The sequence below is a fragment of the Peromyscus maniculatus genome, chromosome 11, assembly GCF_049852395.1.
Source record: "Peromyscus maniculatus bairdii isolate BWxNUB_F1_BW_parent chromosome 11, HU_Pman_BW_mat_3.1, whole genome shotgun sequence".
Taxonomy (NCBI): domain Eukaryota; kingdom Metazoa; phylum Chordata; class Mammalia; order Rodentia; family Cricetidae; genus Peromyscus; species Peromyscus maniculatus.
Window position 1 is genome coordinate 41,740,283 of NC_134862.1, and position 23,013 is coordinate 41,763,295.

Here is a 23,013-nt window from a genome sequence, read left to right on the forward strand (position 1 = left end):
CTTTTTTTTTCCCCCTCATTGTTGCCTGTGGGAACGGAGGTCAGGGCCCAGGTCACTGAAGCTCTGTAAACCCTCCCTGGTTGTGATGGGCGAGGCCAGTGTGTGGGTCCCCAGCTCTACAGCACTTTCTCCTTCGGAGGAGTGGGTGAGAAGGGACAGAGAGATACCGAGGCCTTTCCCCCCAGTCTCCTGTCCCCCAAGACACCAGCCAGATTGGGAAGGGAGCGGGGGTCAGGCTAGTTCGGAGGAGGGGTGGCTTGGCCAGACGGCTGGTGTCCTCTGGTGTCTGGAGCCCAGCCCTGGGCTCTCAGCCCCCGCGAAGGGAGGCGAGCCGGAGCTGTGCAGTGAATGCAAAGAGCTGGGCGAGCTCCCAGCCCGGCGCCGCCGACGGCGTCCTCAACCGCGGCCCAATGAGAAGACAGCAGATAATTTATTCTCTAATCCCGGTTCGGGTGCCGGGCGCGGGCGAGTGGCGTGGGCTGGGGGTGGGGTGGTCCCCTCGTCCTCTCTCCCGCTCCCGCGGCCACCCCTCCCCCGCCCGCGGGCTCGGGCCGCGCACACACACACACACACACACACACACACACACATACACACACATTTCCTGACAATTAGCGAGCACACCTTGGCCGCGCGGCCTCCGGCAGCGCCGCCGCTTTTGTCTCCCGCCCGCCGGGCGCAAAGTTGCCGCTGCGCCGCGCTGCTCCGGCTGCCAGCCGCCCGCCGCCGTCGGGGGGCGCGGAGGGCGGGTGGGCCGGGCGCCGGCCCGGGGCTAGGGGGCCGCAAAAGAGAAGCGGAAGAAAAGTAAGGCAGCGCTGGCCCCTTCCTTTGTTACAGCCTGAGTGTGAGCGGGCGTGAGCGCGCGCGGGAGTGCCGATGCGCGCCAGGCGGTGCGTGTGAGTGTGCGCGCGCGTGTGCAAGGGCCGCGCGTGTGTGTATGTGTGTTTGTGTGTGCGTGCGTGTGCGCGCCCGCGGGTCGGGACCCAAAGGCGCGAGGCGGCCGCGCGGGCAGAGAGCGGACCCGCTTCGCGGTCTTTCTCGGCCGCGCAAGAACTCGGGCGTGCGGGCAGGTAGCCGGCCCGCTCCGGCTCTTCCCGGGACGGACGCAGCTCCCGGCTGCTCTCAGATGGAAACCCCACCCCGGCCGGGACCCGGCGGTCTGCCGGCGGAGGACTGGAGGGAGCGGCCCGCCAGGGTCTGCCCCGCCGCAGGGGGCGCCGGAGGTGCGGCGAGTTCCGGGAGGAGCCGGCCACGGTCCCTGCGAGCCCCGGAGGGCGCGAGGCTTGGGAGGTGGTTTGTGGGGCCAAGGTGCGAGCGGGAGGGGGGCGGGGGCGAGACGAAGTCTGTCTAAATGCCAGTTCCCTGAAGTTCAGCGCGTCGGTTGTCATTTCATCCCTTAATGCATATTTATGCCATGCCGAAATAGGCTTCATAATTAACTCCTGGAGTCATCTGCAGAGGTTAAAGGGACCCCGAAGATTTGTGCTTTGATTGGGTACCCGGGCAGTGTGTGTGTGTGTGTGTGTGTGTGTGTGTGTGTGTGTGTGTGTGTGTACGCGCGCGCGCCCCGTGCGAACCCATTGAGAAGAATAATTATTTTTCTCCGCTGGAAGCTACAGCCGAGAATCAGACGAGGAGGGAAGAGAGAGGTTGGAGAGGGAGAGGGAAAGAGGGAGACAAAGGAAGTGAGTGCGAGAGAGGAGCCGGCTCAGCATCCGAACTGTGAGTACTGAGCAGAGAACAGGCAGAAAGTGCTGGGAGTCTGGCGACCCCTCTGCGGGCCGGGTTGGGGGGCCGGGAACCGCCGAGGACTGGCGTCTCTGCTTTGGGTTGGGCGGGCCCCCTCCACCTCCGGCAAGGCTCACCTGGAAGCCAGATCGGATCCGCTGCTGCCTGTGCCAACCCCTGCCCTGGCTAGGCAGAGAGGAAGCCCCCCACCCAGGCTCGGTTGCCTTTGTTCCTTCTAAAGGATTTCACAGTTAGTGGGCTTCAGGAGGGAATGTGAGGGAGCTCGCCCTCCGAAGCTGAGTCTACCTCCCCTGGCTGAGTGAAAGCCACTCGGAGTGAAAGCTTCCCTCTGTCCTTCCGCTGCTGCTGCGTGGTGGAATGCGGTGAAGAAGGGGCTGTGACTGACTGAGGCAGGGACCAGGACTTTGCGGCACCTGTGCGTTTGTTTGGCACCTAGGAGGGGAGAAACAGCGGTGTCTGGTACCCCAAGAGCAGAAAGAGGTCCTGGAAGCCCTTGTGGAGGAGGCCGGGAGGAGCCATGTCCAGTGCAAAACCAACTCCAGCAAATGTGAGGCGAACATGTACCCGGGAGGAGGGAGACGCCAGCTGCTTCATTCTCCCTCCGACCCTCTCCAGTCACTGTGGTTTTGGGGGTCTGGTAGGACCTCTGAGCCCTGAGCTTCCTCCCAGGCCTCGTCCCCTTTGAGGGCCCTTGCATACCTAACAAGGGCCGGAGAGAAGCCACCCAGGAACCCGGGCTGTGGTAGAGGCCCGGCGAGGCAGCCTTGAGAGGATACTCCCCTTCCTGAGAAAGGGTCCCTGAACACGCAGAGTGCCCCCAAAGGAAGGCCCCTGCCTCTCCAGAACTGATCAGGAGAGGGCGCCAGGGGGCCAGAGGGAGAGCCCTCCTTCCTAACCAACATTCCACAGCCTCCCCTTGGAAGCACCGGGGTTCAACCCTCAGTCTTCGTTAGCAGGAGTCTTCCCTCCTGATCTGATTTCATTTTTCCCTGCTGAATTTTCAAAGGTACTTTCCTCTGCCGGTGAACAACTTAGTTCAGGGCGAACTTAGCAGGGGACGTCAGCTCCTTGGTGAGTGGGTTCTGCCTTGAGAGAAGAGGATGGTCCTCCAAGAAGTCCCCATGGTGCCAGGTTGTGGACTTAGGCCTTCAAGGGTGCCCCAGCTGAGGCACACGGCTGGACACAGCTTTTGCTTTTCAGATTGCCCAGTTCCATCAGGGCTGTCTCAGATGCAGGCTCGGACTCACCCCTTCTCGGGCTTCCTCCAAGGGGTTACTGAGCACTTCTTCCAGCCTCTGCCTTCTTACCACACATACAAAGATATGACTCTCCGGGATGCAGGCTTCAGAAGCAGGGTCATTCTCCTAAGAGCATGCTGAGGACACGGAGACCTGAGAGTAGGTGTGGTCAAGTCTGGCCTGTCCCTTGGGAGTCATGTCACAAAACTGATTGGTGGAGGGACCTAGAGCAGCTCTGCCTTGAAGTCATGGTCAGTGGCTTGTCCTTCGCTGGTACAGCCATGAGTCCCATCCAAAGGTCTTACACAGTGTTTGGCCCATTGTATATACTTAACGAACATTCGCTGAAGGGGTAGCTGTCCCCATTCATCTCATCATCTTTGGAGGATTAGGGGACATGGCTAAAAGGACAGCACTAGTCCTGGGCAGAGATGAGAACCATTTGATATTTACTCATGGTATTCTCAGGCAAACTGCATGCAGATTTGCCAGTGGATCCTTATCATGTTTTTCTCCAGCAGCGTGGCTGACTGGGAACCAAAACTGTAGCCTGCGTTCTGTGCTCGGGGAGCTTGAACTCTGGTGACGGAAGCCTCCTCCTTGCACTCTTCCTCCTATAACCCAGCCAACAGCTTAGTAAGGATGGGAGGCTGGTGGTACCAAGGTTGGGGAGACTTGTCCCCCATCTTCTCTACTATGATTCGCCTGAGACTACTATCAGGCTGCTGTTGCCTCCTCCTCCTTCTCCTCCTCTTCCTCTTCACCCTTCTTCAAGGTCCCAAGGACCTGCTAGGTTAGAAATTGCCTCCCTTTGCCTGGAAATGTTCTAAAAGGTCAACTGGAGAAGCCCCTGGGCAAAAGAAAATTTACGCCTGACTTCACTGTGATTTCCTGTTCGATGGATGAGCATCCGCCTCCGCTGGGGGCCGGGGGTGGGGGGCTCTCAAAGTGTTGGTGAGAGAGAACCTGAGCTGTTCATGCTTTGGGGTAGAAATGGAGGGTGAGCATGTCAGACTCCAACCATGGGAAAGGCTTCCTAGTCTAGGCCTAGAGAGAGGGAGGCCATGCTGTCCTCTGTGGTAATTCCTGATCTGTTTCTGGTCTGGAGGACAGTGTATAGGAGCCTACAGGTCCTTCAGGACCTAGTCTGGGTCTGTGCTGGGCCAAGGCTGTACTCACAGATCCATCCCAAGCACAGTTCCAAATTGGGAGGTCTATTTGGAGCAGAGGCAACAGATTGAATCTCTTGAGGATCCTTTGAACCTTCAGCAATGCCTCCCACCATGGTGGGTGGAATCGGATTGCTATATTGCTCCTCATCACATCCCACAGCCTGAGACCTACAAGCACGCAGGCTGGTGACAGCAAGTGCCTTAGTATCGTCCCAATGTCCCCTTGCTCTGCCACCATGGGCGGAGGAGGCAGGTCTCCTGGGCCCCAAGTAACCCCAGAAGACACATAGGTTGAGAAGAACCTCTGAGAATCAGTTCCATTGTGGACTCTTGAATCTTGATGGGACCATAGGTTTGGTTAATTGAACTTATGAAAGACTTCCACACAAGCATCCCGTTTATTATGGGCCTATTGGGTGTCCAGTGAGGATCTGGAGAATGTTTATGCACATGCGCTTGGCTGTTTCTGGGAACACTGAGTCCCCACCCGCCATGGGAAGGGTGCCATTCTACTATCCTTGGGCTAAGTCCCGTCTGTCCCTGGCCCTTCTCTCTTGTGGAGAGCGGGTATTTTATTGGCATATCCCCACCTCTCTCCTTTGAGAGGCCTGCTCTGCTTGGCTTATCTTTAGTTGGAACCATCATAAGTCCAAGACCCAGAAGTAGCCTGAGGCCCTTGAAGGGAAGTGTTTTGAGAGGTAGTTCCTAAAGAGCTAGCATTCTCCCAGCGAATCAGGCTTCAGTTCTAGCTCGACCTGCGTTCTCCAGTTTGGGCAGAGTTTGTGAGGAAAGGGGACCTCACCGGCGCTCAGTGTCTGCTTTCCCAACAGGCAGTGGGCTCCTGAGGGAATGGCCAGGGCTCAGGGACACTTGAGGCCTGTGTGCTGGGCCCTCTTCCTCAGTCTACGCAGGCTCCCTCACTCTTCTGCTTCCCTAGCTCTCTCTAGTGCCCTTCAGCTCTCAGCTTCAGCATCCCCTACTTCCATGTGTTTTCCTCTTTCCCCCTCCCCCTCCATCCCCTTCCCCTCTTCCCCTACCACACACCCCTCTAGCAAAAGAGAAAAAAAGTCTAGAAAGCCTCCGTTTTCTTAGCTGTAACTGTGGTGTTAACATTACTGGGCGTAATTAATAGACGGTGGGTGGGTGCGTGCACGAGACTTTCCACTCAAAAAAAGGAGACGTTCCTTTTGCCGGTGGAAGATGTTCTCACATTTCCATGTACCTTCCCCTCCATCCCCCGCAGTTTCCCTCAGTGATTCCTCAGAACAGCGATTCTGTTCCGACGACGCTACCATTTCCTCCACCCATCCCGCCTCCTGCCCTTGGCCCCTATCTCTTTCCTCTTTCCTGCCTTCTTTCGGCCCCTGCCCGCCCTCCCCCAGCACCTGCCACAGGCCACAGGGTTATAGTGCCAAGGGCAGGGCAAAGCTGATGTCTCAGCTTCTCATCAGAGGCCCAAGAATGTGTGGAGTCATGAGGGACTGGGAGCCAGCCACAGGAAGAATGGGGCCTCTGTTGGGACAACTTTCCCCAGGCCTGAGCTTAGCGGAATAGCACACCTGAGAGCTCCGGCAGCGTAGACACTCTCCGCCTAAGGTTGCAGAGAGGTGACGGAGACAGGATGCAGAACTTCAAAAATTCCATTTATTTATTTGGTGAGCGTGTATGTGTGCAGGCATGTGATCCCTAGCGTACATGTGGAGGTCAGAGGACGACCTGGAGACCAAACTCTAGACTTGGTGACGAACAGCTTTAACTACTGAGCCTTCTCCCCAGCCCAGGTTTGGGCTCTTGAGTCATTTACCTGAAATCCTTAGAACGCTGGAGAGACAGACCAGAGGCTGTGATGGGACAGGGAGACACTGCCGTGGCCCGGACAGAGGTCCCTAGGTACAAAGAATGTGCCTTTGGGAACCCAGGCTCAGGCCCCCACACCGACAGAGCCGTGGGTTTAGGAGTGGATCAGAGGGTGGAAATGGCGTCTGTGTGAAAGGCTGACTCCTTGGGGTCTCACAGAACTGTGGTCTTGTACTGCCTTGGGGTCAGAAAACAGACTTGAGGACCCAGGGTTTTCCTGGCCAAGGGAGGTGGGACCCACTTGACCTGCGTGTCCTTCCTCCGTATTTCAGGTGAGGTCCAGCCGGACCAGAGCCTGAGACCAAATGGCTGTCACCACCCCCCCCCCAAGCCCCACTAGGCCTCTGGTCCTAGAAATAGCTTAGGGAGCACCCCCATTCCAGAGCTTTCTTGGGGGTTGTTGCGTGTGCTGGGTCTGGCAGTCAGGACAGACTTCGATGGCCAGGAATTGGAGGCCACACTTGAGCTGTCTGAAGAAGGAACAGGGTTGACCTGTGCTGACCCGGGTTTTCTGAGGCAGGGGAGTAAGTGGGAGCGGGGTGTATGGTGAGGAGTGAAAAGAGGCAGGGGGGTGGGGTGGGGTGGGGGGCTGCAGGGAGCTGCCTCAGGTCTCCTGCCAAAAATTAAACCATTAAAAAAAAAAAAGAAAGAAAGCTGGAGAGGAGTGGCCCAGGAGGCAGAGGACCAAACAGGCCCTCCACACCAATAGCCCGGCAGGGGATGTGAGTAATACTCGGCTGGTTCTGAGGAGTGAGATCAAAAGCAGGGAGATACAAGAGGTTTGTGCTTCGCCGACCAGACAGCCAGAGGCTCAATGAGACCTTTGTTAACCCAGGCCCAAGTCGGAATTGAAGGAATACCTGACTGCCCGCCCACTGCCCGCCCGCCCCCACCAGTCGGCTAGGGGGAGAGGCGGGTCACCAGAGAGTCGAGGCAAGTTAGGCACAGCTAGGCCTGGCCAAGAGTGGGTGGAGGAGGGAGGAGGCCTGGGCCAGGCCCGGAGCTTGGAGTGAGCCGAGGAGTGAGTGAGTAGCTGCCTGGGAGGCCGGAAGTGGCTCTTTTGGAATTATAAAGGGAACTGTGGGGGCCCACCCGGTGAACCTGCCATCCCAGCCCCTGGCCACTGTTCCTTGGAGGGGACTGTGGGCATTTGACCTGGAGCATACAGCTTCCTGTCGGTCTCAGGGCTGGGGTTCTAGGGATCAGTCGAAAGGATTGAGATGAGAGGCTACCGAGCTGAGGGCTGGTGACTTCAGGTGTGAGGCTGGGTGACGCTTCATTAAGGTAGGCTGAGTTTGGTGTGCGTGTGTGTGTTTGTGTGTGTGTGTTTGTGTGTGTGTGTGTGTGTGTGTGTGTGTTGGTGGTGGTGCATGCTGGGAGTTCAGTTAAGAGGACTGCTTCACCATGCCTCCTGCAGAGTGCGTGTGTGTGTGTGTGTGTGTGTGTGTGTGTGTGTGTGCGTGTGTGTGTGTGTTGGTAGTGGTGCATGCTGGGAGTTCAGTTAAGAGGACTGCTTCACCATGTCTCCTGCAGATAGCTATCCCAGCTTGCTCGCCCCCGGCACAGGTTGGGGTTGGGGCTAAAGGAGGGTGCAAGCTACTTCTTGAAAGAGTCAGGTTCTGATCTGGGCCGGCCTCCCCCCACATTGGGAGAAGTTCAGACTGAGTCTGGAGGTCTGAGTCCCCTGAGGCCTTCCTGGTTTTGGATGAGAAGGCGCCTTTGGGGGCCCACGCTTTCATGGCAGATGCCTACCGCTGACCCATAGTGGGAGAGAGAAGAGGAAATTAACTTGTATTTAGGACGACACACTTTCCCCAGGGTCCCCAGACCCCTCCCTCCAACTCACCGGATGGATTGCTCAGAGCTGGCTGCCCTCGGCTGATGGGGATTTCGGCCCAGACCTTTTCTCACCTGTCAGTCTAGAGCAGCAGTTCTCAACCTGTGGGTCTCGACCCCTTTGGGGAGGTTGCATATCAGATACTTAAATTACGGTTCATAACTAGCAGAGTTTCGGTTATAAAGTGGCAACAAAATAGTTTTATGGCTGGTGGGGGGTCACCACGGTATGAGGAACTGTATTAAAGGGTCGCAGCGTTAGGAAGGTTGAGAACCCCTGGTTTAGGAGAATGGTACAAGTCCCTGTACCAGTTTGGGAAACATGAGACACCCCCAAACGGGGGAGGGGAGCGCAACCCTTGCTCCTCCTCTAAACGAAGCACACTGCTGTACTGGAAAGGGTTAATTAAGCCTGACCAAAAAAAGAAAAAGAAAAAAAAAAAAAAAAAGGAGCCCACTATGGGGCCTGGACATCTTGAAAAGACTGCCCTTATTTGCGAGGGGAGAGGGTAGTTAGGGACCTGGGAAGGGGCTGGATGCTAATTAGGGGAATCTGAGGAGGTCCTTTATGGCCAGGAAGCCGCACCTCCCCATACCCACCACGAGGGCCATTGTGTGGGGCCTTTGAAGGGCTACCCTGGAAACTCATTACTGCCGTAGCTTTAGTATTCTTGGGGCCCACCAGGTGGTGGGGGGTGGTGAGGGAACGCAGTGGTGGGGGTGGGGAGGAGGGAGGTGTGAGATCCCCCAGTTTCCTGCTCTTTGAGATTGCCGCCGCCGCCGCCGCCGGACCCCTCGGCTCTGCTGTGGCCTATGGCTTTTCATTCCTATGTGATTGCTGTTCCGAACTCATGTAGGGCTAAAAGCCATGGGCTACAGTGAGGGGCAAGCTCCTCCTACACCACCGCACTCCCTAAGGACCGGCCCCAGGGGGCCCCAGAGCGGGGAGCGGTCGGCACACTAGTAACTCTGGATTTGGGGCTAGGCTGTGTGACCTTGGCCACGTCACTTCCCCTCCTGAGTCCGGTCCCTTCGTTCTGAAGGGTTAGGCCCGGGGAAGAAGCGTCACGTGGCGCGAACGCCTTACTGAGGAGTCAGTTCCCTCTTATGGAGCTACGGAGGCCTGGGTTAGTGGAGATCGGGGGATGCCTTCAGCCTTAAGGTCTCGGGCCTGTTCCTCCGTCCATCTATGCTCTGCTTTGTAGTCTTGGTCTTTTATTTCTCCTCCAGCTTGACATCCTGAGCTGCTCTGTCCCGACGCTTAGGGGTCTTTTGAGGCTGAAATGGGAGCATTCGGGCCAGCTACGCTGCTGCTGCTGCTGCTGGTGGTGGTGGTGGTGGTGATAGCATGTTGCAGAATAAACTCTGAAAACTTCCTGAGTCCATCCGGGCCATCCTGGGGAACCACAGAGATGGGAATGAAGCGGGGCAGTCTGGCTGGAATGAGGAGGGAATCACCCCTCCTCCTACAATGGGCTCCCCATTCCAGTCTAACATGGACTGCTGAAGCATGTTCAGAATCAGAAGGCCGGTTACTTAACCTTGTCTTATTTAGAGCCTCCCATTCCCCAACTAGCATTTACCAAGTGCCTAGTTACCACAGTTCTAGCCAACTTACCTATATTAACCTGTTTGGTCTCCAAGACAGCCCTGTTTATTATTAGCCCATTTTATTGACGGGAAATATAAAGGCTAAGGGAGCTGGAAAACTGGCCCAGGGCATGTGGCTAGTAAGGAACCGAGATGGGAATTGAACCCAGATTGTCGGGTGCCAAGAACCTTGCTTGATCTTACCCCCTGCTGGAGCTTTGTGGGAGTCAAACCAGTACCAAGCACGCTATCACTTCATTCCTGGCGGTCTCTAGGGGATGCATGGCCCTAAATTTCACTCCGTTCTCTTACTCTTGAGCAATCACTGACTTCCTTTATTCAGAGTGGGCAGAGGACTAAATCAGAGCAACAGAGGGAAAGCGAAAGCCCACACCAGCTGGAGTTCTGCTGTGGCTCAATCAAGCTCCTTGCCCTCTTGGCTAGGCTTAGCGGAAGGACTCAGGGGTGATGGCTAGCCGGAGCCAGTCCCCTCCCGGAGTCGCTGACCAGACGCCTGAGTTGGCCTGGCGTTTTGTTCAGCTCTAGGAACCTCCTCACTGGAAAGTTTGAGCAGAACAGTCAGCTCCCCGCTGCCCTCTGCCTCTGGGCCTGTCTCACGAACCCCCTTTTCTAGTTTGCCCAGGAAGACCCCAGCACCCAGGTAGGGGGCAAGTGAATAGCTTCAAAGAGTTTCCCTCTTGTGAAGCAAGGCACATAGTAGGACTGTACAATAAATATTAATGGAAGGAATGGTGAGCTGGGGAAAAGGTGAGAGATGGCCCCCTGTAGCCTGGGGCTGGGGGATGGGCGCTGCCCTGGGATCACAACCTTGTCCTCCTTTGCTTGCAGCCTTGGTGCCCAGCCACTATGGGTGGGGCTGGCTTGGAGAAGATCTGCAATGGCGTATCTCCGTAATTGTTGAGATCCTCTGAATAGGCAAGCTGGCCTCGTGCCCTCTTTCCCTGAGGATTCACAGAGCAGCCCTGCGTCTGTCCTGCCCCTGCCTGCAGACAGCCGAAACCCAAAATATCCTAACTGAGCAATCTAAGTCTCCGAGCCAGTCATCAGCTCGACCCAGCATGAGGCTTCCCTAGGGAGACAGGTCCATGTTTAACTACACTGAGACAGGTCCATTTCTCTGGTGGTATTTGTCTGTGTCTGGTGGAAATGGAGCTTGATTGCTAAGCTTCACTTCTAAATGCAAAGGAGATCGGCACGACTGCTGCTTCCCTCTTTCTAGGGGACAACACCTTCTGGTGGGAGTCGTCTGCCTCAGGTGCCTGGCTCCGCCCTGCCGGGAGTCAGGGGTAAGCTGCGGAGCCCCTTCCACAGGGTGCAAAGACATTATTACAGAGTATTGCCTCTCTCACTCTGGCTCCCAGCTACTGTTCACTCCAAGTCCGTCAGGACCACTCTTAAGTCCTTTGCTGTCCTTGTAGTCCTGAGGAGGGGCTTTCCCTCTTTTTCTGTAGGTAGACAATCAAGGCACTTGGGGGGGGGGGGAGGCACTGCGGCCTCTACAGGCCGTGGAAGGCAGAGAGGCTTCCAGGTCCACGGAGCTCCTTCCCTAACAGCCCAAGAAGGGGTTAACTTCCAAGGAGAACACAGACTTCTCCAGACGAGTGCCCTGTGCCCAGCTTGGCGGATGGCAGCCCCGGGAAGAGGCCCTGGGATCTGTAGTTTGTGCTCCCACCCACCCCGGGTCTGCCTGTTTATCAACACTGCAGCGCAGACTACAGTTCCCAGAAACCTGGAGGCCAGGCTTTGGGGGGAAGGGGTGGGTGTGAAGCTGGGAGATGGCTGGGGAGGGGAGAGGAGAGGGAGGAGGTGGGAGAAAACCCAGTTCACCCCCTTCCTTTTGAATTCTTTCTGGTGTGTCTGCTGCTCCGCCCGAGCTAATCCCCAAATCCGGTCTCCTAAGCCGCAGCTGCTTCCCTTTGCAGGGATGAACGGCTCTGGGAGGGAAGGTGAATTCATATTTTAATTACTGAGGCTCGGGTGCGGAGGGCACAGGGGAGGGGTGGAGGGTTCGGCATTGTCTCCCCGGGGCTTAGGGCACCCCTCCTCACTGAGTCACTTCTGCTGGTTACCTGGGGTGGGTCTTGCTGGAAATGCCTCTTCTCCTGCCTCAGGAGGGTTTGGGGTGGAAGAAACAATTGTCAGAGATTCCTGGCTTGTCCCAACACTCAAGTCTCATATACCCCCCTTACCGCCCACTTTGGTGGAGGACATTGCCAACATTCGAGAGACACTGAAGAATTTTAATTCTGCCAGCCTGAAGCCCCGGCTTCCTCCCTCCTCGTTTTAGAAGTGTTTTCTTGCCCCTTGGTTCCTGCACATGTTCAGATTGTCCCCTTGAGGTGGGAGGGTCCGAGGAGAGTGGGGTCAGACAGAGAATGTGGTGTGAGGTCAAAGGCAGGCAGGGATGAGTCGTGAGGCTGGGAGGGGGGTGTCTATCGTTGGCTGGGAAGGAAGGGTGATCTGTGACTTGGCATCTCTTCTGTTTGGCTCCCAGGAAGCAGGCTTGGCAGAGGGACATCTTGGTCATTAGACCCCAGACCATTCTAAACTGGGCTAAAAAAGAGCCAGGTGGAGCTGAGGGGGCGTGGGGACAGGAGCATTGGCCAGTGTCAGCCCCCTCTTCATTTTGGAGTTTTCGGATGGCCGTTTGTCCATTGCTTACCCACTCTTGAACGGTGGCTTGGGTGAGGACGGGGTGGGGGTGGGGTTCCCACCGGAGCATAGATGAAGCGGGGTATTCCAGGATCTATAGGACCCAGTCGGTGGGGGATCATGGGATCTGACATCTCCAGGAGGCCTCCAGCCCGTGTTGAAAGTAAAGCTTAACTACCAAGTGTGGAGGATGCAGGCAGGGAAGGGCGTGCATGCCTGCCAGGGCAGAACACGGGTGCAGAGATTTGGCAGTGGGGCTCTCAGGGCCCCTGCTGGTGGGACCTGGGGGGGGGGGCTGGAATGAAGCCACAACACTCAGACACACCGATTGGAATTCTCTGCCCCATGCATCACCCACTTTGGGGACTAAGTCCAGTGGCCTTCGTGCCCGGGCTTCCAGGGTTATACCCCTCCCTGTATGAGACTCCTAGCAAGGATGAGAAGGAGAAGCTGGAGGACTTGAGGGCCAATATTTGGGCAGAGTAGCCTGGCTCTCTGCCTTGATCTCGCTGCCTTTGGGAGCAAAGAACCCAGGAGTCCCACTGAGCGGCCGTATCGCAGCTCAGCTCCTGGGGGGCTCTCTCCCTGTGCCCCATAAACCCTCCTATACCTGCCCCGACTTTCTCCACGGGGGGGGGGGGGGTAAAAACTAGTGTTTTCATTATCCCCTAAGGATTCTGGGCAAGAACAGGCATTAAAGGGGAAGAGGAAAGAGGGTCCTGGTGTCCTGGGACTGAGAGACTCTAGACCGGCTGTGGGGCGGGGGTGACACGCAGTTTCAAGAGCGGGTTTCCTCCTCAGGCATCCATGTGGTGTGTGTCCATTGCTGTTTTTTTTGTTGTTGTTGTTGTTGTTCTGATGACTTAAGAGGGCTTTCTGGATAATACCCTTCACCTGCACCCCAGCATGGAGTGTGTGCATTAGTTACCGATGACAAGGGACCCCACTGGCTCTCTCCCTCCCCTCCAGATCGAGGTAGGACTCCCAGGGCCCCACGTATTCCCTCAGGTTTGGGCTGTAAATGTCAAGCCTTGACTAGCCACCTGGTATTCAGAAAAAAAAAAAAAGAACTGGAGGCCCAGAGAGGTCTATGCCCACCTCAGCGTCAAGAATAGGACCTTGCGTGGACGGCCCCCACCCCTGCTTTGTCATGAGGGGGATCCAGAGATTGCCGCAGTCGGTAGATCTAGAAATATAGTAGTTGTGTCTCGGTTCTGTCTATATATATCCGAGAGACTTCTCTGCTCACTATATATACTCCGCCAGAGTGGGTGTGTAAGTGGTGCTGGAAAGCAGGTTATTAAATAGCAGGCTGCCTCCCTACCCGTGCTGACTCAAGCTGGGCCTCCTGCCCATCCAGCTGGTCACTGGAAATGCAGTATCCCTATTAATTACAGCGGTTGGATGTATTACCCGGGACTGGGGGTGGATCCTGACCGGACCAGCTCCACAGCAGACATTCTGCTGTGCAGGACAAGCACGTTGGAAGTCTGTCCTGAAGGAGTTCCCCAGGAACTGTCCAGACCGTCACCACAAGGGTCGGGACTGGTTGGTTCCTCAAGAGACCGGAAAGCCACTCCACAGGTGTGCCTTGAGCGAGCAGGGTACCAACTGTGCCATCTCTGCAGGAGATGAGGGGGAGGCCGGTGCCTTGAGCTTCCGCATTCCAAACCCTGTGTCCTCCTTCCTGCCCTCACTGGGTTTTGCTCTCCGGCTTTCTCCCGGTGTTCTTCCTAGGGAGAGAAGCCGTTCCCAGCAGGCCTGTGGTGCCGGCCTGACCTCTGGGTAGGGTGCCTACCTTCCTGGTCCAAGCTGACTGGAAGGCATCTCTTTCCCCCTCACAGCAGGATTGTTTAGGGACAGGATGGGCAGAGACGTGAAAGGGGGCGGGGAGGAGAGGGGGGACGACGACCATGCCGATGAGTAACACAAGGAGAACTGAAATGAGTGGATAAAGAGTAGGCTTCCCCAGCCTGAGCCCATAGCCCCGGCCAGACTCCTGTGTTCCACCTCAGGCCTTCCCCAGCCTCCACCTTCACCTCAGACTGACCCTTTTACCCGGGGAAGGGAAGGTAGGCCACCCTCCCGGCCCTTTGTGCGGTGCAGGAACTAAATGCAATGCCTGTTAGCTGGAGGCCCCCCTCCTCCTCACTGTCTGCATCCCACACTGACCAGGACAGCATCAGAGGGATTGCGTGCTGCCTCCTGTCCCCTGTAGGGGTCTCTAAGAGTTTCAGACAACTTGGGGTTGTTAGGGGAGGACAGAATCTGAGACTCCATTCTAGATCTGTAAGTAGAGGCTTCTTCAGCCTGTAGACTCCCGCGCCTGGAGTGTTGGATGTGTGATCTCAAGAATCCAGTGGACATCCCACCCCCACCCCCCATGTGATATTGGAACCTGCATGAAATGGCGTGTCCAGAGACTGTTTTAAGCCTGCTTGCTTCCTGTTCCCCAGCTGCCGCTGTGTGGGGATGAGGTGAGGCGGAAGGCCAGGCACAACACAGGTAGCAGCTGGCTGGCCTTCCTGGTTTGCTTTTTTTTTTTTTTTTTTTTTTTTTTTTTTTTTTTTTTCCCCAAGGTTTCTGGGTTTCTCTGTGTAGTTTTGGTGCCTGTCCTGGATCTCACTCTATAGACCAGGCTGGCCTTGAACTCACAGAGTTCTGCCTCCCGAGTGCTGGGATTAAAGGCGTGCGCCGTCACTGCCCGGCTGGCCTTCCCCTGAAGGTGATGCCAGTTCCACACGGAGCAGGAAATGAGAAGCTGTGGCTTGGTGGCGGAGCTCCCTTACTTGATGGTAGGACAGGCAGCAGCCTCAGGGAGCCCCAAGGGTTCTGGGAACGATAACCCCAGCTTGCTTCTCTTTCTTCTTGCCTCTCTCCTACTCTCCCACCCTGCCTTCCCCTACAGATATCTGGTGAGCATTCCCCTCCTGGCCCAGGGCATGCCCCAGTTCACTTTCGCCTGTTTCTGTGGTCTTCACGGCTTCTGCAAGATGAAGAGGAAGAAGGAAGACGTTCACAGAGAGCGGGAAACAGCGGTGTGAGCAGAACCAGGGCCTCCTTGTCAGCTCCCAGTGGCTCCGGGCCCGAGGCTGCTCACTGTTATGGAGCTCAGTGCCTGTGCCTTCCGTCTTCATCCAACGGGAGTCTGCCTACCGTGAGGGCATCCGCCTCTTGAGCCTTCTTATGGCCACCCCTATCAGCTCCCAGTCTTCTGTGCTCCTGGAGCGAGGCCTCAGCTACACAGAGGGATTTCCAGGACCCACCACTTGCCTTCTTCACCAGACTGGGCAAGGAAGGAGGCTCCCAGGCTCGTCTCAGGGCTGCGTCTCCCTTGAGGCTAATGTGGCCTCGGGAGAGGGAAGTAGCTGTTCTTACAAACGCCTTGAAGAGTTCGATGTTTGAGACACTACCTCCAAGCACAAGATGGAGTCTCTGCTGGGGCCCCAAGGTCTCCGTCCCCTCCCTGCATCCTCTTGGGCCAGCTGGGCCAGGACGGAGGTTGGAGGCCCAAGTTAGACATTTGAGGGGCCAGGCAGTGGGTGACTCTTCTCTGTGTCACAGGCCAGTCTTCCCTCAGTTCTGGTCCTGGATCACCAGTTCCGTATAGTCCTCACTTCTTTTGGGAGCACATAGATGTGGGGAGACCTCTCCCCAGGTACTAAGCCCCTCAGGGACTGTCCCCAGATCTAGGCCAGACCACTGCCCCCATTTTGTTCATTCCTCCCCGGCTTATCCTCTCCTCTCCTTGGGAAGCTGGAGAAGGCATTACGCTGGCATGTGGCACCTTCAGAGGACTCTTGGATCAGGGAACCCTAGGATTTCCCTTGACTTTTCCCCTCATCTTCCCAGTGCGCTGTCAATCTCCTGCTTCAGGGTCTTGTGTCCCATATTCATCTCTAGGACTTCAGAAGCAAAGTCTAAAGCATTTCCTTTCTTCCCCTTCCTCTCTCCTTCCTTCTCCTTCCTCCCTGGCCTTGGCCTTGTGCCCGGATCTCTCAGGTGCTAGAGGGAGAGCTGGGACCTAAGAACGAACTCCAGCAGTAGACATCCTTTCTGTAGCTTCTGGTCCGCTAGCCGGCCGCTCTCCTGATGGGAACAGTTCAGCAAGGAAAGGAGTCACATTCCCACCACCATCTGGGACAGAACAGATAAACAAAGGCCTGGCTGAGGAGGAGGAGGGTCCGAGATGAAGGAAGGCCTGAACTCAGTGAGGGCCTCTGAGCAAACAGAGAAGGGCTGTTTCTTTGGCTTTGTGCATAATCACTGGCATCAAGGTTGTCTTGGTAGAGCCTGAGCACAGCCAAGAGGCTTCTCTATCCTCCATCGGCTTCTCGTGTCTTCCTTAACACCTGAGCCACCCTACTGTCTGTTATTTTCTGTCATATTCAAAGAATCCTGAACAAATCCTTCCCTCAGGGAAACATCAAGCCTCTGCAGCAAAGGCCAGTGAGGTCACAAGGAACAAAGCAAAGATCCAGTTTCCTCTCAGACAGTGGAGTCCTTGGGTGAGGCAGAGATGGCGGAAAAGTTTTTGGGGCATACTTTGCTATTGAAGCCAGAGATCCCTCCCCGAGTGTTGCTAGCTGCGACCTGCCTTCCAGGCTGCAATCAGAGAAGCCTCTCTGGAACTGGAGGATGAAATCATATCCTCAGTACGAAGAGGCGTTGGGTGTTATGTCCCAACCACATAGGCTCACCCAGAGGACAGGTCAGAGAATGGAGAACTTAGGTCTGGGAAGGGTAAGGAGGGGGGCAGCTCTCTGGTGCTCGCTTCACAGCCCAAGGGAGGCAGCCCCGGGGGTTGGCAGAGAGCTGGCTCAGAGAGCTGCTTACCCCACAAAAGTGCCCTTGGTGTGGGAGAGACATTGGATATCTCGAGCCCTTACTATAGGACCCTGGGTGGTTCAAGGTTCTTGGAGTGTACGAGCCCTGCTGCTTGCAGACAGCTGGCTGTCCTTGCTCCCTACATGCCCGGTGAGGTGAGGGGTAGGCATGCCGCAGAAGACGTGGCTTGAGGAGGCGGCGGTAGCAGCGTCTAGCAAACGCACACTTATTATTTTGACTCTTTTCTCAGGGAGATGGGGAGTCTGTCCCTCTCAGTGTCTGGGAAGCAGCCGGAAACCTGTTCCCAATTCAGCTTCTGGCTAGGCTCAACCAATATTGTGTTTTCTGCTTAATGTTTCCTTCACTCTGCCTGAGGGAAGGCCAGCCCATGCATGGGTCTTTTTAGACTCTACTGAGGTGGCCCTCTGCTCTCAGGGTGAGGCACACCTTTCATTCCTACGGCGTGGTGCTCATCTTCCCTAGAGGATGGGTTCTGCGTTCCCCCTCTTGGGCTATGGAACTAGTCAGTGAAAAGTGTGTGTATATAAATGGCTGTTGAGGATTTTAGGACTTGAATGCCCTCTAAGACCCTGGCCCAGGACCCCCAAGGGCTTCTTGTCTTAGGTTCAAAATAGTTCATTAAAATGTTATTTCCATTCTCCGCTCCTAAAGGAGGTAGGCGTTTGAATGTAGTATATGGATCCATAGAAATATATAAAGACGTTGTTCATTTTTAGATGAAAATAAAAAGCAATAATTTAACTGAAAAAGATATATGAGATGCAAAGAGCCCTGAGCCAAAAGCCGGTTTCCTGGGTTCTAGCCTTGGTTGAGTACCAGTGATCCTGTGACCTTGGATGAATGAGTCAGGCCTTATTTCCGGGACTGATTCTTCAAGGGTAGAAGGGATTGCACCCATGTACTCTGGAGTCCAGGCTTTGTGGGGTTTCAGGTGTCCTGTGCCCCAGGGGATGTGTTCTGAGGGCAGCATAGTGAAGAGGGCGGGCTGGAGTCCCAGGCAGATCTGAGAAGTGCTGGAGTGTGAGGGGAAGCCCCAGCCCCAGCTTCTAGAATGTTCCTCCAGTGAGGGCTGGGACACCAGGCCCTGTGTGGGCCGCCACTGTTGCCATCTTTGTGCTCCTATGGCACACATACTGAAGAGATTCAGAAGGGCCTAACATCTGCTTGAGTTCGCTTTGTGTAGCTGCCCATGGCCCATCTCTAAGACGATGGAGCCTTCCTCCCCACCCCCCCCACCCCCCACCCCCGTCCCTCAGGCTGGGTTTGTACAGCAGTGGGTAGGAGAGGAGGCACTGGTGCCCTTTGTGTGGGGAGTTACAGTTTTCCCGCCTCCCCTGGGGTTCCTCCACTGACTCCTGACCACAGAAACTGCTTCCTCTCTCCCACGGATGAGTCCCACACCTGCCTTCCCTACCCAACATGAAGAGCACCTTGTATTGGATGTAGCCAGATATGGCTGAAACTTGGAGATGGACCCTTGGTTCCCAGCTTCACCGGGAGAGGGAGTCCGGACCGATGCATTCAGGGGCCTCCTAGCTGCTGCTCTTCACTCATCCTGGAGGTTACTGCTGTGCCTGGCAAGTGGTTGGGCTGACAGCCCCCCAGGAACCAAGAAGTAGAGTCTTCCCTAGGAATCCCCCTGCTGTATCTTCAACACACAGGAAGAGCAATCGTAGCCATCACCACCTGCTCGCTCCTAAAAGCTTCAAAATACATGTCGCTAAACGATCCAGGACCAGGGTGCCTGGCTTGTCAGAACAAGCCCTCTGGTCCCCCAGGCCAGCTCTGGAGTAGTTAGTGCCCACCATGCGGGAGTTGTGGCATAGGCCCCTTTTCTAGATTCCTGTGGGCTTAGAACCTCACGTGGAAAGCAGACTATCCACAGGGAGCTGCTCAGAACAGCCTTACACCAAAGAAGACATTTCAGTAGCAGGGGCCCTGTAACATGGGCAGTCTGGGCCCTGGCAGACGCACCCAGGCTCTGAAGTTCACGGGTTTTCCCAGTGGGCTTCCAGTCAGCCCCCTTCCCTGCTGGGGCGGCCTCTCTCCTCCCTCCGCTCATTCCCGCATTCCATCTGAGGGGCGGGAGGGATGCCAGCGGGGGAGATGGCAGGACCTAGACACATCCTCAGGACTCTCCCAGCCTCCCTTGCCATGGCAACGCTGCTATTTTTATCCTGTTGTTCATGATGCTCAAAGCTCTGACTTTCTCTGTTCCAGAGAGCCCAGCTGCCTTCTGCCCTCACCCCTCAGCGTAGCACCTTCTCGAAGAGGCCCGAGGAGGGAAAGGAATGCTGAGGGGAGGGGGCACATCTAAGTCATCCCTTAACCAAGGGGACCTATTTGGCTTGCTGGCTTCAATAATCAGTTATGTGTTTCCTGGGAGGTCAGAACTATGGTCAACCTGGGTGACTACCATCCGGATGTCTCCTCAGTGAGCCAAAACACACACTGCTGCTTCTGTTGGGGACACCCAGTCTCCTGAGGACTCTCCTGTTGGCACAAGCAATATATAAAGAACCCTGCTTGGCTGGTTACGGCAGTCAGATAACTTGATGTTGCTGTGGAATTTAAATGACTTCCCTTCTGTCCCTCTACCAAAGAGCTAGGACAAATGCATCTATGTCTTTGTCTAGTCATTTTGCCCAAAGCAAGACAGCATATACTCCCCAGGCTAGGAAAGCAGACTCCCTCTAATTTAGCCATATTCCCTTCAGGAAATCGAGGTCCCTCTTCCATACCCCTGCAAGGTGCTGGGGACGAAGCCCAAGGCCTCAGGACCACTGGACAAGTGTTCTCCTGATGAGCTGCATCTTTACCCTGTAGCGTAATGATGTTCTTGAAGGCAGCATTTAGTGAGAGGTGTTCTTAGCTGTTTCTTCTGCCTCTCCTCCAACGCCTCTGATTGTCTTCCTGTGTCCCGAATTCCACCACAGTGGCAGGGAATCCCTGAGAATCATTGGTGCTAATGGTCTCCATCTATATGCTCCTCTGTCAGTCGGTGAGATGTGAACTCAGCATGTGCGGTGGCTGGGTTATGGGGTACATTTTATGTATGTCCCCCAATACCTTGATCCTGGAAACAGGTCCAGATCTTAATTCAACGGACCGCAATCTACATCTTGTTAACCTCTGCTTCGGTTGAGTTGACTCCTGAACGGTTCTTCTTCCTAGGGTGACTGAGACCCATTTACCAAGCCTCGTTGGTTTCGTTTTGGCCCTAGCTGCACGGTTTCCGACATCTCTGCATCTGGAGTAAGCACTTTTCTGGTTGCCACTGGAAAGCATGCTGGCAGATTCTGCGCCGATAATTGCTGTAATAAACACACTTTATTACGTCCCTTTGCAGCGAGTGAATTATGTTGTCAAGGCATGTGGGGCATCCGCGTTGGCTTCACACTACAATACACAGCAGCAGAAGTCAAATGTGTCTCTGCCGATCGGAGAGGAGGGAGAAGGGAGCTGGGTGGCAAAGTCGGGAAGGTATACACAGGGGATGAGAGCTGGGGGAGCACTGGGGGACACCCGAGGCGCTGAGCCTTCTTTGTACTATCTGTAAACTGAGGGAAAGCCAGCCTCCTGCCTCCTAGCGTCTCAGGGAACTAGTGGGTCACACTGACTGGTGCTGGAAAGGGTGGGCAAAGGGGCCGTGGTTTAGAATTGCACTAGGATCTCATGGCTTACAGCTACTTCAATATAAACTAAAGATCTTTACTTGGGCTTCTCAGAACTATTGACAGGATGCACGACTGTCAGTCTTGCAAGGAAAGAAAGATGGAGGCACATTCATAACCAAGGTTACCAGGGGGTATGAACTGTGTGTCAATAGAGCTGCAAAAAAGAATTATTGCATTGAGAGTCCACTTGGATTGAGGGGCCAGCGCAGAGATTCTACTACTGTGAAGAAATGGGGCCCTAAGAAGGGACAGAGAGCTGGAGCCATCAGCCCTAAACTCAAAGCCTGTCTCCTGTAAGGAAGGAACAGCTGTAGATGAATTGATTAACTCGGGTCTCCTGATAGCTGGGGATTACAGGCGATGTGCGGTTTTTGTACGGCAGTGTGCACTGACTGTTCATGGCCAAGGTGGCTCTCTTCTCCTAGGTCAGTTTCCTTAATGCCTGGCACAAACTATTCACAAAGTGTTCCTAGGCTTGCCAGGAACAGGCCTACATCCTGTGCTTTTGGTTCAGGCGTCTTCTTGCATGACGGCCCCAGCCCCTCCGTTATCTGCATCACAGCTCTTACCCTGAGGAAATAAAGTGCGCTGTTGTCCCCTGAATTCATTAAGTCAGTATAGAGTCCTGACCCTGAGCAGAGCGCCGTGGGAGCCACTGCAGGAGGAATGGGAAGTCAGCCAGCGCCCCCACCCCTTAGGAGCTTCAATATGACAGAAAGCAACAGGACAAGGCTCAAAGAATGCAGGATCCTCTAGGCAGAGTTCAAGCAAAGTGCTTGAGAGCCCGGAGAGGCCTCTCGGAGGGGACGGATGGAGCTGAGCCTTGGAGGCCAGATGCACAGGCAAAAATCCAGCAGGATCGCTGTGGGGACCTCTAACATCACAGGTGGGTCCTGTTGTTCCCAAGTTCCTCTCCTCTCCCTAAACCTGCCTCTTGGCCTCTCCTTAGTGCTTTCACAGAAAGCTTTGACCCCATGGGGCTAGACTCCAGGAGGGAGGTGAATGATGAATTTATTCCAGCATCAGTGACTGCGTCAGAGGTTCTGGGACAGGGTTTGCTAGGAAGGAGAGAAAGAACCCGAGAGCAGAGCCGGGGAGATGGTGCAATGGTTAAGAGCACCCGTCGCTCTTGCAGAGGACCTGGGTTCAGTTCCCAGCCCCTGCAGGGGGCAGCTCATAACTGCCTGTAACTTCCAGGGGATCCAGCACCCTCTTCTGGCCTCTCGGGCACATTGCATGCACACGGTGCTCATAGAGTACCTGAGAACATCAGTAGACACTTAGCCGAGGGTATAGGGCACTGTCTGCAGAGGGAAGGGGGCACGGACCAGCTGGCTGGACTCTGAGCATGAATGCGCTCTGAGAATTGTACCTGGCTGGGCCACTAACACCCGAACACAGGCGTGTTTACTCTCTAGTCCGCTTCCTCCTTGCTTTCATTCACTCTTCTTTGAAAGAGCGAGTTTGGAACTCTCTAGGACATCATACACTCCCCCCCCCCTCACCCTCTATTGCCCGACAAGAAAGGGAGTAAGACAGCAGGTTGGCACACCAAAGTGTCCTTGATGGCCCTGGCTTTATCTTAGATGAAACACTGGTGTTCAGAGAGACAGACCTTGATGTTATCCGTCCCGTTCCCTACCTCTGGAGAGAGTGACTGCTGCTCTTCCCTTCACAAGGTTGGTGAGGACGAGGCTCCCCAGGTCCCGTCTGTCTCAGTGTTCGACTGGCCGTGGCAGCCCACTGAAGTCGCTTCACGTCCCACACCTCTGCTACTCACCTGGAGAAGGCAGACAGTAACGCCAGCCCCTTGAGTGTTTGTGAGGACCATCAGGTTACACGCGCGGGTGCTTCCTTAGCTTACAAATCTGTTCCACTGCAGCTAGCACAGTGCTCGGTGTAGAGAGACTCAATGAGCACAGGCCAAACTGAGCGGAGGACAAATAGGTATGGGGGTGTGAGGACAGCTGTGCACCTCTCTTAATCCCAGCACTGGGGAGGCTGACACAGAAGGATTGTGAATTCAAGGGCAGCTTGTGGTAACTAGCAAGATCCATCTCAAAACAACAGCAAACGCAAGAGTAGCTAAACAACCTCCTTTGTCAGGTCATAGACAAAGACATCGTGTATAAACACATTTGCCTCCAACTGCAAGGTGATGCTAAGTTGAAAGGGAATTCTTCCGCTGCAGTGCGCCTACTACCCTGCAGGAGGCGCTCTCGTCATCTCAGCCTCCGCGGAGCAGGGGCTAGGATTGGCACCGAGGATGGGGGGAAGCACGCAGGAAAAACAGCCCCACGCGTCACTCACATATTTACATCCCAACTGTCAAAATAGTTATTTTTAAGTCGAGTTCCGTCTGCTACAAGTTTA

The 23,013-nt window shown here is 55.4% G+C and overlaps 1 protein-coding gene across 3 annotated transcripts; it reads left to right on the forward strand.

Annotated features, from left to right (window-relative positions):
- Positions 1–1,625: 1,625 nt before the first annotated feature.
- LOC121821242 (uncharacterized) lies at positions 1,626–20,397 on the forward strand. Of its 3 annotated transcripts, none has more exons than XM_076547363.1 (2): positions 1,626–1,722; positions 15,024–20,397. In XM_076547363.1, the coding sequence occupies exon 2, from the start codon at positions 15,058–15,060 to the stop codon at positions 15,157–15,159; it is 102 nt and encodes a 33-aa protein (XP_076403478.1). In that variant the 5' UTR covers positions 1,626–1,722; positions 15,024–15,057; the 3' UTR covers positions 15,160–20,397. The 3 variants fall into 3 exon arrangements, with proteins under 3 accessions (XP_076403478.1, XP_076403477.1, XP_076403476.1); XM_076547362.1 differs by lacking the exon at positions 1,626–1,722 and adding an exon at positions 8,744–10,103; XM_076547361.1 differs by lacking the exon at positions 1,626–1,722 and adding an exon at positions 11,268–11,409.
- The last annotated feature ends 2,616 nt before the right edge of the window (positions 20,398–23,013 follow it).

Bases quoted from the DNA above. Each gene is read 5' to 3' on its own strand.
- LOC121821242 (XM_076547363.1), top strand. From the start codon at position 15,058: ATGCCCCAGTTCACTTTCGCCTGTTTCTGTGGTCTTCACGGCTTCTGC.